The 16,492-nt window shown below is 52.6% G+C and overlaps 1 protein-coding gene across 1 annotated transcript; it reads right to left on the bottom strand.

Moving 5' to 3' along the window:
• Positions 1–1,189: 1,189 nt before the first annotated feature.
• On the bottom strand, positions 1,190–16,047 carry SASH3 (SAM and SH3 domain containing 3). Its single transcript, XM_003262310.2, has 8 exons — positions 15,829–16,047; positions 8,299–8,394; positions 7,788–7,934; positions 5,308–5,449; positions 3,913–4,061; positions 3,553–3,762; positions 3,250–3,400; positions 1,190–2,748 (listed from the first exon to the last, which is right to left on the bottom strand). Exons 1-8 carry the CDS (start codon positions 15,883–15,885, stop codon positions 2,558–2,560), a joined length of 1,143 nt encoding a protein of 380 aa, XP_003262358.1. The 5' UTR covers positions 15,886–16,047; the 3' UTR covers positions 1,190–2,557.
• Between the last annotated feature and the right edge of the window lie 445 nt (positions 16,048–16,492).

Genomic DNA, 16,492 nt, shown 5'->3' with positions numbered 1-16,492 from the left:
GAACAAACCATAAAGCATTTAATTCCCCATTTGTGTTGTTTTCAATTTTTTACTATTACAGACAGAGCTGTTGTAGATATCTTTGTCCATAGGTATTTGTGCACTTATGTGGCTGTTACTGCACTTATGTGGCTGATTAAATTCTAGAAGGGAAATGGCTGGGTCAGAGAGTCAGCTTGCCCTCCAAAGTGCCCAGGACTTTTGAATGCTTGTTGGATGAGGCCTTTGGAGAAGCATTGTAGCATAGGAGTTAAGAACATGGGCTCTGCAGTCAGGCAGACTCCTGCTCTGTTACTTTCTAGTCAACTTCTTCAACCTCCCCAACCCTCAGTTTCCTCCTCTGTAAACTGGGATGATGAGGGCACCCACCTCAGGGGGACACTGTAAGGATTACAGGAGATGCTATATGTAAAGTGCTCAGTGCCTGGCACAAGTGGAGGTGCTCCTTAACTGACTGCAATTATTCAGTACCCTTGGGGCTTTGAGGCTGTTAGGGCTCTTGTATCTTTGGTGAGGATCATGCTTGCAGTTTCCTGGCACCCCCAGTCACTAAGGGCGGTGGGATGAATGCAGCTGAGAACAAGGCCTGGAAGTCAAGTGGCCTTGTCCTCACTCTGGTGGCAGCTCTCCCTCCAGTAACCCCCTTCCCAATGCCCAATGCAGTTAATTCTGGCAGAAACAGAAAGGAAGCTAGGGGTCTTCATCTCCATCCTACCTCCCAGGAGATGGTACTGCTTTAGTGGGTACAGGGTGGGGGCCAGGAAAAGGTGACTTCAGAGGAAAGGCCATGCTGACCCCAAATCTCCCCCTCTTAGATCCTGGACAGCTCCTCAGTGCAGGCCTTTCTTCATACAGGTGAAGGTCTTTAAGGGTCCTGTTAAAATGAACAGTTATTGGATGAGGGAAATAGCCATTCTCCCCTACACCTCTTGGACCCCAACAAAGCCTGTGGTCATGGGAGCTTGAGCCTTGTTCTGAGGAGGGCTGGTTAGAGGGAAGGGCAGAGCCAGCTATGGCTTCAGACTGGAGCTTTAGGTCAGCAGAGTCAAAGGCACTGAACATTTAAGGGAAGGGAAAGATGGACCTGAAAGGACAGTGAGGGACACTTTGCTGAGGTCAGCTTTGAAGGAGACCAGTCTGTCCCTCCCCACAACCCTCTCTCCATAGAAAAGATAACTGGAGACGGTAATTTAGTTCTACCCATGTTTATTGCTACCAGCTGGTCTCCCTCCACCCTCTCATATTTACACCCAACCCCTTCCCCAAAGCTAGCTTTTACCAAAGTTCCTGGTAGGAGGTCAAGACGTGTGTCCACTTAGCCGGCAGTCCTAGATGTAGTGGACGCTGTTTGTCCCCAGGCCAGTTGGGCACCAGGGAAGGGCTACTCTGGGGATTCAGGGCACAGACTTGGTACTGGGGTCAAGGGAGGCCCCCACTCACAGATACTCTCCTTTCCTTCGGGGCTCAATGTACACCAAAACCTTCAGAAAGCAAAGTTGGAGTGGTGGACCCCCAATGTCAAGTTTAGTGCTCTCTTTGCTTGTGAGGACCCACACAAGTGGCCAGCTCTGGACTCAGATCCGCAGCTGGCTTCCGAGAGGCAATTCTGTCCTTGGAAGCCAGGTTTGACCATCTGCAATCAGCCTTCTGAGAAGTCTTGTTTGAGGGGGCCAGGGATGGAACGGGAGGGCGCATGTCATATGAGGTATGGGCATTGTGTTAAGCTGGGGGAAGTTGCAGCTTGTCCTGAGTTACATGGGGAGGAATAAAGTGGGTGAGTAGGAGGAGCCATTTCATCTGAAAGCCTGAAGCCCCTCTGGTCCCCTCGATAAACCCCACTGGTGTCCCAGGCCACAGGTAACAGGAGAATAGACATTTAATGTCACAGAATGTCAGAGCAGGCAAGGCCTTCAGTGATCACCCATTCTAACCCAACCAGTCCTAAGCCTAGAAAGAGGAAGCCACTTGGTTCAAGTCTCATAAGATTTAGTGGCCAAACCTCTAAGAAAGCTAAGGAGAAGGAAAGTGGGAATGGTACCTGTGGATTTCTTCAGGCCTTATTTAGGGGAACTGGATTTACCCATGGTCAGTTTGGGTTCTTTTAAATGGCCAGCTTCCCTAGGGTTTTTAGACTGACCTGAAACATTGACTTGGCCCCCTTTTCAGGAGCAGTGCGACAGTGCTAGGTTGTGTGGGGGTGACGAGGATTTGGAGGCCTTGTTGGTGAGGGACATGGGCAGGGTCTCCCAGTGCCCCGCTTGCTGTGGCCGTGGCCATGGCGGGGGAGCAGTTGGTGCCAGGAGGGGCTGCGCTGTCAGTCGCTGGTGGAGGGTGGGGCTCAGGCAGGTGGGATGTGCCCTTGGGCGACTCCCCAACCACTCCAGCTGAGCCTGGAACCTGTAGGGCCCTGGCCTGGCCTCTGCAGCCCTAAGTGTCCGTGGGGAAGCAGGGCCAGGCTCAGTGCCAGTCCTCAGGGCCTGGGCCACCACGGGAGGCTGGGCCCACTCCTACAGCCTTTGCAGCTGGGTCCCAGCCTTGGCCTATTGCCACCGCCACCTCAAGGTGCCCCGGCCAGGGAGAGGCCTTGCAGCTGCTCCTCAGTGCCTGCCAGCTCTGCCTCATCGCGCCCGCTCTCTGAGCCCTCAAAGCAGCCTGAGTCGCGCGGGATGTCCATCTTGGGTTCCGACACTGTGTGTGCCACTGGCTCCTGGCTGCTCTCGGCGCCCTCTTCAGCCTCCTCACTGCCAGCTGCCAGGGATGAGAGAGGGAGACAGAATATGGGGGTGGAGGTAGGGACCTTGGGAAATGCACCATAGGCAGCCTCTCCCTCTGGGCACCTGCCACCCCCTGCCCCTCTCCTCACTGCTTCCAGCTTAGAAGCCGGTAGGAGTTGTTTCCAGGCCAGCTCTGCAGTCCAGGAGCTCACACTTCTTTAGCACTAAGCTGGAGCCAGGCAGTGGGCTTGAATCCTGGCTCTGCTATTACTCAGCTTTGAGGCCTCAAGTAAGGCTTTGCCTTCTTTGGCCTTAAGGGTCCCCTTTGATCCAAAGGGGGCTGGGCCCAATCATCCCTACAACTCCTTTCTCCCATACACTTTCCCTGAAATTCTAATTCAAGTGGAAAGTACCTTTCCATTGCAGAGCAGTCCTAGGGCAGAGCATGGACAGAAGGCAGAGCCAGGGCAAGCCTCCCCTCCCTGGAATGCCGGTGGGCACACACCCTCACCAGGCCGCTCCTAAAGCCACTCACTGTCATAGTCCAGCAGCAGCTCGGCGGCCGTGAGCAGCTTGGCCCGGTGCTGTGGGTCCATGATGTTCAGCTCATTGAGGTGTGTTTCTCGCAGCTCTTTGAAGTCCTCCAGTGTCTGGTAGCCATTGAGCAGGAGGGTGGACGTGTGCTCCTGTGGGCAGAGGCAGGCCACTGGCACAGCTGCTTACCAGCCACCCCTGCCTAGGTCCTCCCCAACTACGCATAGCTGTCATTTCCTGGTCCCCATCCCTGGGGCAGTTGTGCCTCCCTGATACTAGATACTAGTGAGGTCCAAGCTCAAACCTCCAGGCCGATGCGCTCCAGCAGCTCATGCAGGGTCTTAGGCTTGGGCCTCTTGCCCTTGCTCTGTCGGCGGCTGGGGCGGGCATGCCCCACGGCCTCCTCGGGCAGCATATCCACATAGATGAATTTGAAAGAGCCCACCTTGCCATTGAGTAGGCCCAGCCACGTGCCCACAGGTGGCTTTTCAATGATCTGGATCACATCTCCTTTCTGTTGGGGGAGAGGAGAGGAGAAGGGAGCAAGGGAGATAGGAGATGGGGGGCCTTGGCCTCCACTGACACTGTCATAGCCTGGTTCAGTCCAGCTTCCTTTTTGGGCGCAGCCTGCCAGGCTCCAGAGAAGCCCGGATTCTGACCTTACCTGCAGTTTCAGCGAGTCGTGGTCATAGGGGCTGGGAGTGAAGTCGGTGTGGACTCGTGCCCGGCCACAGAAAGGCCCTGTGTACTGGGGGGCAGGTGGTTCCTCCCCGAAGCTGCCAGAACCTGGGCTGGGGCTGCAGAGCTCACTGCCTGCAGGAGATGGGGCAGGGAGGAGGCTCACCTTTGTCCTAGGACAGCTGAGACAGTGCCTAGCAGGTGCCTTCCAGGGGGCCTGCCTAGAAATCCCAAGGGTATACACTGGGAAGGCAGCTGGGCTCTGGCAAGCTTTACACTGCAGAAGGGATTCTGAGCCACCCCCTTGGCTACCAACCAGGAGCACGGCTTCACCTCTGGGCCCTTGGACATGAAAAGAGTCGGCAACGGGAGGAGAAATGGCTCACTGACCAAAGAATGGGCAAATTAGGAGGGCCTCTAGAGAACGACTGGGCCAACACTCCAATGAGCAGATGAGGAAATCTGAGGTCACACAGACCAAGTGAACTGCTCAAGGCTTCTCATTTTATAATTGGCAGCACTGAGTCAGTCCATTAGACTCCATGTTCCCTGACTCCCACTCCAATGCTCCCTCCACCCAGGAAGCTACCCCCTGCATTATATTTGACTTTCCCTGCTTAATAACTCAATGTTTAGTTACAATGTCACATAGAAATTCAGTTGGGCTCCTTCTCCCTGGGAAGGACAGAGTAGTGGGCAGTTTGAATGATTTTCAGTCGGGGGCAGGGAAGTGTCTGTGGAGCCAGAGAAAGGAAACTTGGAGTGGACCTGAGGGGCAAGAAAGGCAGTGCTGAATGGGCCTACAGAACTCAAAGCTCCTGCCTGGAGGAGTTCCCTGCTGGCACCTCTTGTCCTGCCCCATGGACTTCTAGAAGATGCCAAGTGATGCCCTGAGCCCAGCAACTATGGTCTAGGGTCAAGAGGCTGACTCTTCACAGCTGGAGATCTCATACGCCCACCCCAGACTGGGGCATCAGAGGCCCAGGGAGCTGTAGCCTCTAGCTCCCCTTGGAAGGGTGGGGACAGGCTGGTCCAAGAGGGTGACTGAGACTCTTCCTCTGCCCGTGGGCCTCTCCAGGGCCTGGGGATAGCAAGTGGAAGTTCCTCTACGGTACATCTGAGTTCAAGACTGGGTCACCTTGGGCAAGTCACTTAACCTCCCTAAGACTCCGTTTCCACATCAATAAAGCAAGGATAACAGTACTTGGCCCCATGAGGTTGTTGAGAAGATTTAATGTGAAGAGGGCTGAGAATGTTCCCAGCAGGCAAAGAGTAAGCATTCATTTCTCTTACCCCGCTCCCAGACAGCGTGCCACCAGCACAGCTGTAACCCAGTCCTTTCCTCCAGATTCGGCAGGTGTCCCCCGCATCCCCTACTCACCTGTTGATGCCTGGCGACTGAGCACCGGAAGTTCATGCTCCTCTTGCTCAGAAAAGGCCAGCGCCATCTTCTCAGGGCCAGGGCTGTCCAGGCTGTAGTCTGGAGATGTCGGGGAGGCAGAGCCCTCCTCCAGAGTGTCTCCCTGCAGGGAGGGTAGGTGGGAAGCTTTAAGGAGCCTTGCTGGGGTGTGCATGAAGCTGAGGAAATGGGCCTGGGCTTGGTGAAGAGCTGGGGGCTGGCTCAAACCCCAACTCTACCACTTATAGGCTGAATGGCACTCTCTGAGCCCTAGTTTCTTCCCCTTTTGTAAAAATGAGAGTGACAGTCCTTGCCCTGGTTACCTCACAGAAACAGGCTCAACCAGGGCACCATGTGGATGTGCTTTTGTCAGCCTCAAGTGCCGACGTACATACAGAAAAGACCACGGTGGCACAACCTGGACTCAACCATTGCTACCGCACAACTGGGCAGACAATGTCGCTGGAGAGGAAACTACTTTTGCCTGTGCTTCTGTGTGCCAGGCCTGCCTGCCATTTCACTGACTCCTTACAGTGACATTTGAAGGTAAGTGGTATTGTTGGCCTGAGTTTACAAATGAGGAGTAAGGCCCAAGGGTTACTTACTCCTTATTTGTAAACTCAGGCCAAGGGAATGCAGGTTCAAGTCCCAAGGGAACCCACAACCAAGCCAGACTCCAGAGCTCCCCCTACCTCACCACACCTCAGTGAGGTGATAACTGTTTAACAGCTGGCCCTGATGAGTTGCCAATTCCTGTGTTGTAAACACTCCCCACCACGGCCAATGTCAAGCTACCATTTTGACATCACTGGACGTGTTGTCTGAAATGAGGGCGAGGCTATTTCCACCATGAAGATGCTGTGGATGCACATAACCTCAGCAGCATTGATAAGAGTAAAAGGTAGTACAAGAATTAGGAAGTGATGAGTTTTGAAGATTTACTGTATTACCTTTGTTCTTTTTTACAAAATTTTATTTTTATTTATTTATTTATTTAGAGACAGAGTCTCCCTATGTTGCCCAGGCTGGACTCTTACTGGGCTCAAGCAATCATCTTGCCTCGTCCTCCTGAGTAGCTGGAATTATAGGTGTATACCACCACACCCAGTTTACCTTTTTTAAAAAATATAATTAACTGAATTGTAAGTTTCTTTAATTTGATTTTTAATAATGGTTGTGTTTAACAACTGACTTGCAAAATTTTTGACAGTTTGACCAACTGCTCTCGTGAGCTGGTATAAGCCCAGTATGAGCCAACTCTAGCACACCACTGCCTCAGTGGCTCCTTTTAGAGCCATGGCAACCCAGACCCACTGTGTGATTTAAGCTTCTTGGGTCATGCCTGCCCCACAGCTGTCTGTGCCAACTTTCCTCCCTGGGCTGAAGCCAGCCTTCTCTGTTTTCTCTCTTTTTTTCTTTTTTTTGAGACGGAGTTTTGCTCTTGTCACCCAGACCAGAGTGCAATGGCGTGATCTTGGCTCACTGAAACCTCCGCCTCCTGGGTTCAAGCAATTCTCCTGCCTTAGCCTCCCGAGTATCTGGGATTACAGGCACCCGCCACCATGCCTGGCTAATTTTTTTTGGTATTTTTAGTAGAGACAGGGTTTTGCCATGTTGGCCAGGCTGGTCTCGAACTCCTGACCTCAGGTGATCCACCCGCCTTGGCCTCCCAAAGTGCTGGGATTACAGGTGTGAGCCACCGTGCCCAATCTGTTTTCTCTTATAGGGATTCTATGAGAGAAAATAGGCCTTCCCAATCCCAGGGAAGTTCCAAAGCAAAGCTTTGAGGTAGATGGATTGCCTCAGGCCATTTCATCTTTCTTCAAGCTGCCCCTGTCCCAGGCCTGCCTCCTCAAGAAGCATCCCTTACCCAGACTTTTCTTTTTTTTCTTTTTCTTTCTTTCTTTCTTTTCTTTTTTTTTTTTTTTTTTTTTTTTGAGACAGAGTCTTGCTCTGTTGCCCAGGCTGGAGTGCAGTGGCACGATCTCAGCACACTGTAATCTCTGTCTCCTGAGTTCAAGTGATTCTCCTGCCTCAGTCTCCAAGTAGCTGGAATTACAGGCATGTGCCACCACGCCTGGCTAATTTTTGTATTTTTAGTAGAGACGGGGTTTTGCCATGTTGGCCAGGCTGGTCTCAAACTCCTGACCTCAAGTGATTGGCCCCAGCCTCCCAAAGTGCTGGGATTATAGGCATGAGCCACTGTGTCCAGCCCTGTTGCCCAGACTTTCATCCCTTCTCAAACTCCACCCCTTCCCCCGCCAGTCTCCTGCCCCGTCGAGACTGTGCCTGGCTCCTGTCCGTGGCTGCAAGTGAGTTTCCCCTCCCATGTGACCTTCCTTCTTGCATCAAATAGGGCCTTCGGGCCTGAGTAGTGGCTATTGAGGTGGTCATGCTCACATTCTGCCAGAGCGGTCCCCAGGCCCCCTGGACACCCCCTCCCCTGTATCCCCAAGCCTCACCATCTCTTCTGACAGGGCCTTCACCATCATCTTGCCCATCTTCCTGTTCATGGTTCGGGAAATCACTGCCCTCCACTTCTTCCCCAGCTTTTTGCCACTCTTCCCAGCGTCCTCTGGGGTGGGGACACCTGAGTCATCTTCTGGAATCTGTGACAACAAAAGAGGCGATCCAGGGACCCTGGTGGTCCTGCCTGGGTCCGGGACTTGAGGCACAAGAGGCCTTGGGGTCACAGCAGAAGCTGGAGGAGGTGGAACTGAGAGGCCCCCATCCCCTCCCCTCTTAGCCCCAGCCATGTCCTTAGCCCTATAAATTTATAAATAGTTTGCTATTTAAAGTGTAATTGAAAGGAATGCATGCAGGGGAGTGCTTGGTGTGGGGAGAGGTGGACCCTCTGTGTTAAAGGGGGCTTTGCCTCAACAATTCTATCTCCTCTTCACCCTCCTCTCTCCCACCACCACTCCCCTGCCCAGGGCCTGCAGCCAGATCCCCCAAGGATGCCCTGAAACTCACGTTATCATCCAGATTAAACTCCTTCTCGCTCACCACGGGGGAGCTGGGTTTGGATTTGGCAAAATCCTTGAAGCTGCTGGAGCGCTGAAGGGAGAGCTGGAAAAAGCGTGGGTGTTGCAATCAGTGGGCTAAATGGCTGCCCGAGGGCCCACATACTCGCTTCCCCCCACCACACAATACCCACAGCCCAGAGCTGGCAGAGCCACATTGCCCTGGGAGCCCCAGGCTAATGGGTGAAGCACCTCAATGTTCTTGGCACTACCTGGTTTCATCCCATTCTTCACCCCAGCCCTGGCCACAGACCAAGCTCCTGACCTGAAGAGCTTCACACCTCAATCGGGCCTCAGACTTAGCCTGAAATTCCACCAGTTCCTCAAGTTTGGTACCCAGAATCCTGGAGTGAAAGACTACATGAGTCAGAGTAAAGGTGTATCTACTACTAGAGGCATACCTCAGCATCCACGAGCACATCGCCCAGTGTGTAACTGAGCAAATCCCTCCCAAAACCCGTGGCTCTGGCCTCCATGTCCTGGGTGTACTCTGAGCCAGGTCCCCAGTCACAGTGATAGGAACAAACACACTGGGGTCTCCAGCCTGATGAATTTGTGTCCCAAGAAGAGCAAGACAATCTGACTAGAAGCCATCAAGACCTGGCATGACACTTTCTGGAAAAGCACAGTAGAGGCTTACTCACAGAAGGGGCCCACAGATTTAGGACATACGTGATTGGGGCTAATTTGGTAGAAGAAAGACACCATTTTCTCTTTCTTCTCAGCTTTTAATCTTAGCCACTAATGTGATGAGCTGGCAACCGTGACATTTGCCGGTGTTTGGACTTTTAGGCATGACCTATTATTGTTTGTGGTCTGTGTTGATGAGATGTTTTTCAGGATATGAGCTTTATTTTATTTTATTTTATTTTGTATTTTTAGTAGAGACCGGGTTTCACCGTGTTGTTCAGGCTGGTCTCGAACTCCTGACCTCAGGTGATCCGCCCACCTCGGCCTCCCAAAGTGCTGGGATTACAGGCGTGAGCCACCAAGCCCAGCCTAGTGAGCTTTCTTAAATATATATGCATGCACATGCAAGGTAGCAGCCAGAAACCAGGGCAAGGCAGGTAAGGGGGACAGGCCCTCGACACAAGAAGTTAAGGCTGAGCTTGTATCAAGATAAACAGTCGAGACCAGAAGATACACACAGGAACCAGGGTTCACAGATGGCCAGACAGATAGAGTGGGATAGACTGCAGACACCCGAGATAAGGGCTTGAGGAACTGAAGCCCCAAACCCACACAAAGTTGAAGGTTTCACATCCTCTTTCCTACTAAAGGGGTTGTGTGTGTCCAGTGACAAACTCCCAGGGCAGGGGCAATATCACCTGTCCCCCACCAACACACACACAAATAATTGGCCCCAACTCCTGGGGACTGCAGTGTAGCAGAATTGGGGGTCAGGGGTCACACATTCCTAAAAGTCACAGCAAGGTAGTTGATGAGAAACTAGGTCAGCGGTCAGGCCAAGCAGACGCTAGCACGATTGGGGCCTGATGGGTGGGGTGCCTGCAGCCTCAGTCAGAAAGCCTCCTCTGTGTTGCTCTGGGGAGCTGAAAAGGGGGCCATAGGTGGGTGTAGGGGGGGAAGCATGACCACGGGGTGACCACTCTGGTTCACCTGCATCTCCTCCATCTTCCTTTCTTGGTTGTCCCCTCCCACTATTCTTTCCTCTTTTTCTCCCTTTCTTTCCCCTTCTCTTCTCCACCTTCCATTTATTTCCTCCTCTTGTATGGCTAGGATGCAGCTGCCTGGATAACTTCCTCCTCTTATTGCATGGAAAAGAGGGAACGGAGAGAGGGTGGGCATCAGGCTGGCCTGGGCCCAAGGAGGGCAGGCTGGGCTACTATTTATAGGCCGATGGGGCCTATTGTGGCCTTCTCTCCACCAACCCTCAGCCTGATCTGCAGACCAGGAGGCTAAAAGTCGCCCCTGAAACCCTAGGGACTGGTGAGGCTGCAAAGCAAGCAGGAGGGCAGGCATGGGGCCGGAAGTCGGCTTTGTTGGGGAAGAGTAAACTCACCGCCTGCCTGCCCTCTAATTGCAGCTCTTTCCCAAGGCCTTTTCCTGTCATTAATCTGCAGTCTGGGGGCTGGGAGGAAAGGCCTTTGGCTCCCAGACCCTTGTGTGAGGGTCCCCCTCTCTCAGTTTTAGTCCAAAGTGAGAGGAGATAATCACAAAGGACTACAGAGATGGTGCTGGGTCTTGGGCCCAGCTGGCGACTCTCAGCCCAGGGAGATGGAAAGGACGAACACATGTTCTTTGGGTGATCGAGGTTCAGGGCCCGCCAGGGTGGCATTTTGCCAAGCCTACCTCCAACCTCAGGGACAGCCCCAAATATCTTGACCGCGTTTCAGAGAGAGGTGACCCCCACTCAGGGTTGAGTTGAAATTCTTGAGCCTGGCTGGCTTTTCTGCTGGCTTCCCTTTGGAGTGAGGACTTCCTGGGAGTCGTGCCTGATGGGGGAGGTGGTACCATACACTGTTGGCCCCCTTTTCACTTCATGGCTCAGGGGAATGTGTGGGCCTCTTGGAAAGAGCTACATTTCAAATGTATATTACATTTGAAATATACTAAATATATTGTTGAGTATATATGTATTGTATTGTATATTACATTTGAAATATATATTGAAATATATATTGTTGAGTATATATGTATTGTATCGTATATTACATTTGAAATATGTTTAGTATATTTCAAATGTAATATACAATACATTTGAAATGTAGGGCCACCAAAGAGTATATATACACCATATGGTTCCCCCTGTATAATTATAGTTCAAAGCCTGGCGGAACTCACCTATGCTGTTGTAAGTCGGGATAGTGGTTACTGTGGGAGAAAGGGGGCATGTAGTGACTGGCAGGGGCATGAGGGAAGCTTTCTCAGAAGTTCAACTCTGGATTTGTGCCCTCCAGCAAGTTATCGAACCTCTCCGAAGCCCACTTCACATCAGGGCAAGTGTTCCCATCTTGGTTCTGCCACTGATTGTGTAAACTGGGTATGTTTCTTAACTTCTCTAGGTTTGTTTCCTCATTAGTGGAATGAAGACAAAAGCACCGACCTCATCTGGCTGTTGTGAGGATGAAATGTGCAAGTACCCATACAGTGCTTGGAACATTGTCTGACACAGCAGTCCCTTGCGGAATGTAGGTTTATGCTTACTCTTTCCTACAACCCACCTCCAGCCTCTTACCCTGGGCATTTCCCCACCTGGAATACTCTGCCCTTCTCTCTGTCAGCCGTAGTTTCTCCCCCTTCCAATTTAAGTGGAAAACCCGCAAATGCCCATCATCTGTAGAATGGATAAATTAATTGTGGCAGAGTCACACAAAAGAATAGTACCCAGGAAGGAGACAGTACAACTGTTCCCAACAGTATGGATGAGTGTCACAAACATATGGTTGAGTAAAGGGGTCGGCCACCAAAGAGTATATATACACGATATGGTTCCCCCTGCAAGTTCAAAGCCTGGCAGAGCTCACCTGTGCTGTTGGAAGTCAGGATAGCAGTTGCCCTGGGGGAAAGGGGGCGTGTAGTAACTGGCAGGGACATGAGGGAAGCTTCTAGACTTCTGGGAGTGTTGTTTCTTGATCTAAGTGCTGTCTACATGGGTATGTTCACATTATAGAAACTCATTCAGTGGTGCAATTATGATTTATCCACTTCTCTGTATGGATATTATACTTCTATAGAAAGATTTTTCAATTCCAGCTTAAAAGGCAGCATCCATGCAGAAACCATGCCCTGATCAATCTCTCAGAGGTCCACACTGCCCCAGCCAGCATCCTCTTCCCTTACTTCCTGAGCAAACTTGGTTTTACCCAGTGGTCTCCTGAGCTACCTTCTCTGCTCCTTCAGGGTCCCAGGCATATACTGAGCACCCTGTGAGCTCTAGGCCCCGCCTCTGTGTGTGTGAGAATCCAGCAATGAGGGGCTAAACTCCTCCCGCATGCCCGCATCCTGCCAAGCACTTCATGTGTGCCAGCTCACTCCAGCCTCATCGCAGCCCTGCATCATATTCACACCTCGAAGCAGAGGAGACCAAGATGCGAAATGAAGTGCCCTAGGCAGGGTGGCGCAGCTGGTCTTAGGAAGAGCAAGCATCCAAACCCAGGTCTATGACTCTGGAAGCCCAAGTATGTTGCTGTGCTCGTCCTACCTCAGAGCTCAGGCTGTTGCCCCGCCCCACCAGTGTAGAAGTTAGCAGTGGATTGAGTGTAGTGGTGATGGCATGCAGGTGGTTTTTGAACAGAGCTCCTAGGAAAGCAGCTGGGAGTGCAGAGGGGGAAGGGCTCTGGCAGGGCTTCGTGGAGGAGGTGCATCTGAGCTGGGCCATGCAGGGGAGGCAGGATTTCTCCAGGTGGAGCTCGGAAGGGTTTGAACAAGAATGAAAGTTAGAGACGTTGAGAGCATGGTCATGGGATGGTGGGTGGGGGAGTAGAAAAGGCTATGGAAGGCTCTTGCCAGCCAGGCCAAGGGCATGTATCCTGTGGGCAGTGAGGAGCCACTGAAAATACAAAGTGCATGCTGGTGGGGTGCGGGTGTCATACTAGAGGTGTGCTGTAGGAAGGGAGCCATAGAGAAAATGGGGATGTGGTAGAGTAGGAGCATCTTTAGGGGAACCAAGTCCAGGAAAAATCCCTCTCCACTTCCTATACCCCAACACTGGCCTTTGGGTGAAATCAGATCAAAGGGCTCACAGAGCAAGAACTTGAAGGAAGTGAAAGTCTCCAAAGGGCAGCTAAGAGGTCTGTCTCCCAACCCTGGGGCCTCTCCAATCCTTCATGATCCATGGGAGGCGCCATGTCCTAGCCCTACCATTCTAGAGGGCCTGCACCCTCCTCTGCTCTGCTGGCTGGAAGGTCACTCATTCCACAGCTATCTGGGTCTGCCCCAAGGAGCTCTCTTGCTGATGGGCTGAATCTTTTATGCTCGTCAGACTCTTCTAGCGCCTTTGAGATCAACAAGAGGACAAGAGAGTGGAGTGAGAAGGGGTCAAGACTCTGGAGTCAGACAAATCTTGGCTTGGATCCCTGCTCGGAAGCTTCTCAGCTGTGTGACCTTCAGCAAGTTGCTTCACCTCTGTGAGCCTCAAGTGTCAAACAGGGATAATGACAATATCTGCCCCTACCTCACCAGGTTGTCGTGGGGAGTGAACAAGGTAAGAGATGCACAGCACCGTGCCTGGCATCCCATGAGCCCTCACTCTGTGGTGGCTCTTAGTACTAGTAAGTCTTGTGTTCTCTGTGCCAGCACTGGGGCACTGGGGGCATGGCTCATTCTTCTTCGCAGTGTCTCCCTATCCCCACCCATGCCTACAGCAGGCACCCCCTTGTGTGGTGTGCACGTGCACACTTGTGACAGGGTACTCTCACATCTATTCTTTTGGGTGATCTGTACAACCTCTTGGGGGGGCAGATTAGGAGTTATCCCCCTTTTCAGAGGTGAGGAAACTGAGGCCCAAAGAAAGTCAATGAGCTGTCCAAGGTCCTACAGCTAGAGAGTGGTAGGATTCCAGCTCAGCTTTCTTGCCCCCTGTCTGGCACATTCTCCATTGGCAGGCCCAAGAGGAGAAGCAGGGGCAAGAGAAAGAGGCCTCTCTTGCCTTTGTGCTTTCCTCTCCACCACGTCATCTCAGCCTCTGAAGGAAGGGAATAGCAGTGATTCAGCCAGCCCGCTGCCTCTGGGCCTGGGGAAGGTGCTCTGTACCTTCTGGAAGCTTGGCTTTTGGGGGACATTTACATAGTCTGGGGCTAGCAGAGTGTGTGGAGGCAAGCTCATCCCAGCTCTGGAGGCTGGCACTGGCTCTGGCAGGGGTTGGGGTGGCGTTTGCCTGGACTACTCTCCCCGAAAGGACCCCTTCTCCTGGGAGAGACCTGGGGAAATCCCAGGGGCCCACTTGCCTGCCGAACACAGAATCTGGGTAATTGAAGCTGGGAAAGAAAAAGGGGACTTCTGAGTGCCCCTAGGTACATCCTCCTGATGTGGCACAGGGTCCCAGTGTCAAAGTGTCAGCTCTTTCTCACACTTTCCTCCAGCTCAGCGCCCCTGTGGTTTGAGGCCTAGCAGTGTCTATAGAGCAGTCTCTGTTTCCCACCCCCACCAGCCAGAAAGCAAGGGGAAGTGGCCCTGTTCTCTTAGGAGTGGCAGCCAATGGCAGGCCTGCTGGGCCTAGCCGTGCAGGGTTTGGACGGGGATGACAGAGCCCGTGTGAAGATTCGTGAACCTCCCCCCTCCCCCGCCCACCACCACTGCAACCTTAGAGAAGCAGCTGGGGTGGGGAGAATACGGCCGGAAGTGGCAGCCACCCCAGGACCTGAGAGCTGGGGCAGGATGCACACCCCAGTGCCCCGAGTCTCAGTCTTTCAGCTGCCTTGGCCTCCATCTCTGAGCTGCTCCCCTGACAAGGGGGATCCACCATAGGGCACCTGGGCTGAGTTCCAGGGAAACCTGGCGGGGGATAGCCTGGGCCTCTTGGACCAAGTTCAGGCCTGCTTTGGGACTGTCCTAGCATCCCACTGGATGTGTAGGATATACTTGCTGATTGTCTGGGAGAATCCTTCAATCGAATTAAAGAATTAGGTCTAGAAATCCTCAAACCCAACCAAAGAAATCTGGAAATCCTCAAATTCAACCACAAAATCCTAGATCTGGCAGAGCCTTCAAGGAATCTTCCAGTCCAGTCTCTGCCCCAGGAGGATGAACACCTCAGCCATCCATGACAGCTGTTTTTCCTCCCGGCCTTTAAAATCCTCCCAACTCAGCCTTCACTCCTACTCAACATCTCAACTTCATTTCTCATTCCCCACCCAGGAAGAACCTGTATGCCCCCTGCATCCCACTGCACTTCCGGGTGCCTTTTCCCCCAAGACTGGAATGGCCTCAGGTCCCCATCTCCAGGTTGGCTCCATCTCGGGTGGGGCCTGGGAGCTACCACAGAGCTGAGCCAAGTGGGCAGGGTCTGGGCCATGGCCAAAGCGGAGGAGGGGGTGGTGGTCCTGTGAGCATCATGGCTCCAAGCTGGGCGGCCCAGCGGGGCCCTTTGAGTGAGATGGCTCCTGAGAGGCCGTGGCCAGGGCAGAATTGGCGGCAGGACCAGCATAGAGGAGAGATAATTAAGTACAGGCTTAGGGTTCAGCTTAAGCATTGTATTTTGTTATTCTCAAATTCTAATCTAAGATTCTGGCCCCTAATTTTAGACCTTTTTTCCCATTCTTCTAGGGTTGAATTGCATGACTCTAGACTTCTAAGGATCTATTCTGTAACTCTGTTGCTCTAGAATTTTAAACATCTCTTCTGTACTTCTGTTACTCTTGTAACCTTTGGGTCCCTGTCCTGTTGCCTTCTAGGTGAGTGGCCCTCACCTACAGACTCAACATGTGGCCTTTGGCACTTCCCACTTCCAAGAGTCTTGGAAGGGATGGGTCAAGCAAGCAGAGGAAAGGAAGATGTGAGTTCCCCAAATGCTCCTCACCTTTTTCTTCTGAGTGGGCTCCTTCTCACTGGCATTGGAGGGCTTGCGGCGCAGCATGGTCCTCCACCCTGGGAGACTCCGTCCCTGCTCTCCTAGGTGTCAAGATGCAGAGGCCTCTTGCTTAGCCTCGCCAGAACTGCCCGGGGGCACGGCATGAACCGAGCCTTCAGCTGCCACTCTGACTGCTGCAGTGGCAGCTTGGGGGTGCGGGCCATGGACACCGGGCGGCAGCAGCATACAGGAAGCCCTGCCACGTGACCTACTCTTACAGCAATCGCAGCCCCTGCCGGCCCCTAGGGAGGAAGGAAGTCCAAGCTTCAGTCTCCAGAGATTCTGATGCAGACGGCTCTTGGGTTGAACAGTCAGAGAAAGTCCCTACCATGTTGTCTCATGTCGATCATCATCAGTCCTTCTGCTCCATCTTCCTAGAGGTGGACAATCAGCTCGACATTATATGGCGTACTCAAGCCCTTTATCTCACTGACCAGAATCCAGAAACCAGAAGTTGGACCATCTGGCTGCCTGTTGGATCAATGCTCCCGGTCAACTCACATCTTCAAGGTCATCACTGCCATCACTACCACTACCATCACCCCTGTGACCATCACCACTGCTACCATCACTCCTATCAATAGCCATCACCATACAGCCATCACCCCTACAG

This window comes from Nomascus leucogenys, chromosome X, assembly GCF_006542625.1.
Source record: "Nomascus leucogenys isolate Asia chromosome X, Asia_NLE_v1, whole genome shotgun sequence".
Classification (NCBI taxonomy): Eukaryota; Metazoa; Chordata; class Mammalia; order Primates; family Hylobatidae; genus Nomascus; species Nomascus leucogenys.
The sequence above is the reverse complement of the archived record's forward strand: the minus strand, read 5'-3'. Positions and strand labels throughout refer to the sequence as shown.

Coding starts and splice junctions, on each gene's coding strand:
- SASH3 (XM_003262310.2), bottom strand. CDS start 15,885: ATGCTGCGCCGCAAGCCCTCCAATGCCAGTGAGAAGGAGCCCACTCAG. Junction 5,450..7,787: donor AGGCCCTGTCAGAAGAGATG/GTGAGGCTTGGG, acceptor CCCTCCCTGCAG/GGAGACACTCTGGAGGAGGG. Junction 2,749..3,249: donor GCTGCTGCTGGACTATGACA/GTGAGTGGCTTT, acceptor CATCCCTGGCAG/CTGGCAGTGAGGAGGCTGAA.